Below are 6,834 nucleotides of genomic sequence, written 5' to 3'. Positions count from 1 at the left end.
CCCCCCAGCGCACCCTAAACCTGCCCGTGCCTCAGTTTCCCCCCTCGGCGGAGCAGCTTCTCACCCTGTGTGTGCCCCCCCCTCCCTCTCTTTGAATGTGTGCTCCCCACCCCCCCCGACCCCCGAATGTCCCTGTGCCCCCCCCTGCCCCGTGGCTGCCCTGCCTGTCGCATGGAGTGTGGCCCCCCCAGCCCCGAGGGGTGCATGGCCCAGCCCCGCATGCGGCTGCGGCACCGCATGAGACGGGGGGGGGGGGGGCAAAGGGGTTTGGGGTGGGGGAGGAGGAATTGGGGTGCAGGGAGAAATTGGGGGGGGGAGAGGGGGGGAAGTTAAGTGGGTCCTGGAGTGTGGCTGAGGTGGAATAGGGCCGGGGGCGGGGGGGAGGGGAAACTGGGGAGGATCAAGGAAAATTGGGGTGGGGAGAAATGGGGAGGAATGGGGAAGAGTTGGGGAGGGGGGGAATTGGGGGGGTGGGGATCAGTTGGGGAGGGGGGGAATTGGGGGGGTGGGGATCAGTTGGGGAGGGGGGGAATTGGGGGGGTGGGGATCAGTTGGGGAGGGGGGGAATTGAGGGGGTGGGGATCAGTTGGGGAGGGGGGAATTGGGGGGGGCAGGGGCATTTTGGGGGTGGGAGTTGGGGGGGAAATAGGGCTGAGGAGATCGGGGGGGGGGGTGAGAATTGGGATGAGGTGGGGGGAAGTTGAGGCAGGAGAGAAATTGGGCTGGAAAGGTCCAAACCAGGGCCGGGCAGACCCCCAGAGCTGGGGGGGGATGCCCAGGGTGACCCCCCCCACCCCCCTGGTCACCCGTGGGTGCTGTCACACTCACACCCACACACTCACACCCCGGGGGGGCTGCTCCCCTCTGGGTGGGATGGGGTTGCTGGGGCAGGGGGGGTGACGATGTGAGGGGGCTGTGGGGGGGTCTCTGTGCCCCCCCCCTTTATTTGAGGTGGGGGGCAAGGTCTGACTGCCCGTGTCCCCCCCCAGCTCTGCAGCTGCCGCTTGTGAGCGATGGCGGCGGCCGGGCCGCGCTCCCCGAGGGCGCCCAGCACCCCCCGCCCCCCTCGCGCCCCCGAAACATGCTGGGGCTGCCCCAGCCGCCCTTCCTGGTGCCCCGCAGCGTGGAGAGGTGAGACCCCCCCTCATTGGCTGCCCGGCAGCGACCCCGCCCCCTCATTGGCTGCCCCGCAGCAACCCCGCTCCCTCATTGGCTGCCCAGCAGCAACCCCGCCCCCTCATTGGCTGCCCGGCAGCGACCCCACCCCCTCATTGGCTGCCCAGCAGCAACCCCGCCCCCTCATTGGCTGTGTGCATTGGGGTTGGGGGGGGTCCTGTGTGCTGATTTGCTGGAGGGTGTGGGGGTCGCGTGTGCTGATTGGGCCAGAGGGTGTGGGCACAGTGTGTGCTCATTGGTCCAAGGCCCCGGGGGTGCTGTCTGCTGATTGGACAGAGGTCATAAGGATCGTGTGCTGATTGGCCAGAGGCTGTGGGGCCGTGTGTGCTCATTGGACCCAAGGTCCAGTGGAATCACATGCACTGATTGGCCAGAAGTCCAGGGGATCGTGTGTGCTGATTGGCTGGAGGTCTGGGCAGCCACGTGTTCTCATTGGCCAGGCAGCAGGAGTGCTACGTGCTGGTTGGGCGGGCGTACAGGCGTCTGTGTGTTCTGATTGGCCAGAGGTCCAGGGCGAACCACACATGCTGGTTGGCCAGAGGTGTGGGATGTTCCTGTGTGCTGATTGGCCAGATGTACAGGGAGGAGTCCGCAGAAGCTGATTGGTCGGGGGTTTAGGGCACGGTGTCTGTTCATTGGCTGGCCAGACTTAGCTTTCCTTGTGCTGATTGGCCAGGCAGGGTGGAGATGCCTGTGCTGATTGGCCAGGAGACAACGCCTGCTGATTGGACAGATAAGATTACCGTGCGTGCTGATTGGCTGGGCAGGAGATTCTCACGCAGTGATTGGCAGGGCAGACAGGATTTCCCGAGTGCTGATTGGCCGAGTAGCTGTGGCTCTGTGCATGCCGATTGGCCAGGCAGAAAGGCGAGTTCCTTGGCACTGATTGGCCAGGTGACATCGTGGCTGCTGATTGGCCGAGAGAGAGACGCTTCCCTCTCTTGATTGGCCATATGAGCACCCACCCCGCATGCTGATTGGCCAGATGCCTCCCACAGGGGCAGGTTTGCAGGACCCTCGCCCAGAGCTGCATGGCGATTGGCCAGCTGGGCTCAACCCCCATTCCCTGTGTGTGCTGATTGGCCAGGCTTCCCCCGAACGTGCTGATTGGTCAGACAGGTGGTGTAGACACACCAGGGCCCCTCTACTGCCCTTGATGCTGATTGGTCAGTTGTGTGGGTGTGTCCCCATGTGCGGATTGGCCCAGAGCCTCTGCCTCATGCTGATTGGCTAGGCATCTTGCTCTCTCTGTGCTGATTGCCCGGGGGCTTGTTTCCCAGCTACCGATTGGCTGGGCCCTTCCCTCACTTCACATCGATTGGCTGGGCCTTCCCGATACCCTATGCCGATTGGCCAGGTGCCCTCACCGATTGGCTGCCCCCCTCCCCCCTCGCCCCACACCGATTGGCTGGCCCCTCCTTCCCCCCACACTGATTGGCCGGCCCCTCCCCTCGCCCCATACTGATTGGCCGGCCCCTCCCCTCGCCCCACACCGATTGGCCGGCCCTTCTCCTCTTCCCCAGCATCGAGATCGACCAGAAGCTGCAGGAGATCATGAAGCAGACGGGGTACCTCACCGTGGGGGGGCAGGTGAGCAGCGGGGTGACACGGGGTGGGGACACGGGGGGCCCGGAGCACCCTGAACCCCCCCCGGGTGTCTGTGTGTCGCCCCCCAGCGCTACCAGGCAGAGATCAACGACCTGGAGAACCTGGGTGAGATCGGCAGCGGCACCTGCGGGCAGGTCTGGAAGATGCGCTTCCGCAAGACAGGACACATCATCGCCGTCAAGGTGGGGCCCCCTCCCCAGACCCCGGGGTACAGCCCTCCTACACCCCTGAATACTTCCCACCCCCCCCTTATTTCTTGCCTGACCCCCCTCCCCGTGCCTGTAGCAAATGCGGCGCTCGGGGAACCGGGAGGAGAACAAGCGGATCCTGATGGACCTGGACGTGGTGCTCAAGAGCCACGACTGCCCCTACATCGTCCAGTGCTTCGGCACCTTCATCACCAACGTGAGCACCCCCCTCCCCCCACAAACCCCATCAGGGGACCCCCGAAGGATTCTTCCTCACCCTTAACCCCTCCTCTTCCTCCTCAGACTGACGTCTTCATCGCCATGGAGCTGATGGGCACCTGCGCCGAGAAGCTCAAGAAGCGCATCCAGGGTCCCATCCCCGAGCGCATCCTGGGCAAGATGACGGTGGCGGTGAGCGGCGAGAGGACGGTTTTGGGGGGGGGGGGTTTGGATACACAGGGGTCACTGAAACCCCCTTTTTCCCTCCTGGCAGATCGTCAAGGCCTTGTTCTACCTGAAGGAGAAGCACGGGGTGATCCACCGCGACGTCAAACCCTCCAACATCCTGCTGGATGAGCGGGGGCAGGTGAAGCTCTGCGACTTCGGCATCAGCGGCCGCCTCGTCGACTCCAAAGCCAAGACCCGCAGCGCCGGCTGCGCCGCCTACATGGCCGTGAGCACCCGGGGGGCCGAGGGGCGTGGGGAGGGGTGGGGGAACGGGGCGGGGTTCCTTGGGGTTAGGGGAGATGGGGTGGGGGTACCAGAGGTGGGAGATGAGCGTCTTATGGATAGGGGGCTGCTGGTGGTTCTCAGGATTCGGGGGTGCTGGGGGTCCCAGAGGTGGGTGCTGGGGGGTCCTCTGGGCTGGGGAGGGTCATAAGTATATGGGGGTGCTGGGGGTTCTCAGGATTGGGGGTGTTGGGGGTCCCCTGCACTGGGGACCTTCAGGATTGGGGGTGCTGGGGGGTTCTCTGGGCTGCTGAGGATAGGGGGGTGCTGGCGGTTCTCAGGATTTGGGGGTCCCCTGGGCATGGGGGTGCTGTCAGTCCTCAGGATTGGGGGTGCTGGGAGTTCTCTGGGCTGGGGGTACTTGAGGGTCCCAGAGCTTGGTGCTGGGGGTCCTTAGGATTGTGGGTGCTGGGGGGGGTGCCCCCCTGGACCCACCCAGCCCCCACAGCCTCCCATCTCCCCCAGCCCGAGCGCATCGACCCCCCCGACCCCACCAAGCCCGACTACGACATCCGCGCCGACGTCTGGAGCCTCGGCATCTCCCTGGTGCGTCCCCCACGGCCCCAGCCCCTCCCCGGCACGGCTCCAGGCTGCCTGCCCTGTCCCCGGGGGTCCCGCCGTGTCCCCAACCCATCCCCGGGATCCCCAACCGTGTCCCCATCGCCTCCCCACCCCTCCCTACGTCCCCCCGATCCCACCCCATCCCCTCGCCGCCCCGTTTCCCCACCGCTGCCACCACCTCCACTGCTGCCCCCGGCCGTGTCCCCCCCATCGCCGGCGGCCGCGGTGTCCCCACGGCCCCGCTGTCCCCGCAGGTGGAGCTGGCCACGGGGCAGTTCCCCTACCAGAACTGACCAGAACTGCAAGACGGATTTCGAGGTGCTGACGAAGGTGCTGCAGGAGGACCCCCCGCTGCTGCCCCCCGCCATGGGCTTCTCCGGGGACTTCCAGGCATTTGTCAGGGACTGGTGGGTGACGAGACCCCTGCCCCCCGTGTGCCGCAGCCCCGGGGGTCCCCACGGCTCAACCCCCAACCTTCTCCCACAGCCTCACCAAGGACCACAGGAAGAGACCAAAGTACAACAAGTTACTGGTGGGTCCCAGTCACGTGTGTGTCCGTGTCACGCATGTCCCCGTCACGCGTGTTCCCAGCACACGTGTCCCTGTGCATGGGTGTCCACCGTCCCCGTGTCCCTACATCCCTCTGTCCCCATGTCCTGCTGTCCCCACGCCCGTGCCCCAGTGCCTGTGTGCTGCTGCTCATGTCCATCTCCCCATGTCCCCCCATCCCCATCTCCCCCCCCCATATCCCTGTCCCCATCCCCCCGTGTCCCTGCCCCCCCTTCACGCCCCCTCCCCGCAGGAGCACAACTTCATCAAGCGCTACGAGACGCTGGAGGTGGATGTGGCCTCCTGGTTCAAGGACGTCATGGCCAGGACAGAGTCCCCCCGCACCGGCGGCGGCCTCAGCCACCACCACCTGCCCTTCTTCACCAGGTAGCGCCCGCCCGCGCCCCCCGCCCCGGGCTGTGGCCCCCGCGCCTGGGACAGCGCGTCCCCCCGCCTGCCGGTACGTGCCGGCGCCTCGTGTCCCCGTGCAGCGCCGTGCGTCCCCTCCTGATGTCCCCTGCTCCCGCCGGGGCAGCCCGTGCCTCAGTTTCCCTGAGCTCAGGGTTGGTTGTGTGTCGCCCCCCGCCCTGCCGCGGCTGCCGCTGTCGTCCCCCCCGATGCGGTGCAACTGGGACACGACACGACGCCATGTGCCGGGACGCGACCCGGGGCCGCGCTGCGGGGACCTGGCGCAGCGGGGTGTGACATGTGGCTGTGAGGCGGGGACACGGCACGCGGATGTGCCACGGGGACACGTGGCTTGGGGATGTGACAAGGGTGGAGGACGTCGCGTGGGGACACTGGGGACGTGGCACGGGTGGGGGCGTGAGGGCGGCGTGGAGACGGCGTGGGGACGTGGGACGGCGCAGAGACCCGGCGTGGGATGACGTGGGGACGTGGCAGAGGCGGCAGCGGGATGTGACACGGGAAGGCGGCGGAGAGGTGACACGGAGAGATGGCGCAGGGATGTGACGTGAGGACGCGGAAGAGGTGACACGGGGATGTGACACGGAGGAGCGGCGTGAGGATGCGGCGTGGTGACACGTGGTGACACGGGGACGTGGCCCGAGGGCTGACAGCGTTGGAGCAGCGGTGGCACCGCTGGCACGGGGACGGTGGCGCGGAGGGAACAGCGTGGGGACGGTGACGAGGGGTGACGGTGACACGGGGCGATGGTGATGTGGGGCTGGCGTCAGGCCCCGCAGTGACAATCAGGTCAGGGGGCTGGGGGGGGGTGGGGGTGTCACCCCGTGTGCCGTCCCCACGTGTCCCTGCGGCGCTTTCAGTGCGTGGCGGGCGCGGGCGGCGCCTCCCCCTCCCCCCTGCGTCATTATTATTAATTATTATTATTATTATAATTATTCTAATTATTATAAATGCGCATGTGGAACCCGAGGGGCCGCGTCGGCGTCAGGCTCTGGTAACGGGCTGGGGGGACGTCGGGGGGGTGACGTCACATCCCCAAGGCCAAGGTGTCACCTTGGAGCGGGGGTGGCCTTTGGGGGGGGGGGGGGGTTGGGGACCTTGGGTTGGGATTTGGTGGCTGGGGCGGTGGGGGGATTGGTGGTGGCCTGGGAGGGGGGGTTGGTGGCCTCGGGGGTGGGGGGGGGGGATTTGGTAGCCTTGGGGGTGGTGGTGGGGACCTCCCACGCGTGGGCAGGACCTGGGCACCGAGCTGGGACCTGCCACCCTCTGGGGGGGACACAGAGAGGTTCGAGGCCCCCATGGCGCTGTGCTGGAGCCGCGTCCTCTTCATCCTCCTCCTCCTCCTCCTCCTCCTGCCCGGGGGTGCCCCGCAGGTGGGTGCTGTTGGGGGGGGAGGACACACCACACGTGGTAGGGGGTGGGGGTGAACACCCAGACGTGTCACCATCCACAGGGCCCCCCCGGGCTGGCCGTGGGGTGACACCAGTGATCCTGGGGGGGCCCCGACCCCGTGAGACCTCACTGCAGCGGGGAGCAGCCTGGGGTGAGTGTGGGCGCGGGGGTACTGGGAGTGCTGGTAGGGGGAATTGGGTGGTGA

The 6,834-nt window shown here is 67.0% G+C and overlaps 1 protein-coding gene across 1 annotated transcript; it reads left to right on the top strand.

Moving 5' to 3' along the window:
• Nucleotides 1–171: 171 nt before the first annotated feature.
• MAP2K7 (mitogen-activated protein kinase kinase 7) lies at nucleotides 172–6,199 on the top strand (the record flags this gene model as incomplete). Its single annotated transcript, XM_084281162.1, is given in 12 exon segments — nucleotides 172–257; nucleotides 952–1,131; nucleotides 2,700–2,766; nucleotides 2,853–2,966; nucleotides 3,070–3,189; nucleotides 3,276–3,383; nucleotides 3,466–3,645; nucleotides 4,167–4,247; nucleotides 4,517–4,546; nucleotides 4,548–4,669; nucleotides 4,749–4,794; nucleotides 5,065–6,199. Coding segments are annotated over 12 exon segments (1,272 nt in total). The 3' UTR covers nucleotides 5,203–6,199.
• Between the last annotated feature and the right edge of the window lie 635 nt (nucleotides 6,200–6,834).

This window comes from Gallinula chloropus (assembly GCF_964237585.1).
Source record: "Gallinula chloropus genome assembly, contig: HAP1_SCAFFOLD_338, whole genome shotgun sequence".
NCBI lineage: Eukaryota > Metazoa > Chordata > Aves > Gruiformes > Rallidae > Gallinula > Gallinula chloropus.
This window is presented reverse-complemented; position numbering and strand designations above follow the sequence as displayed.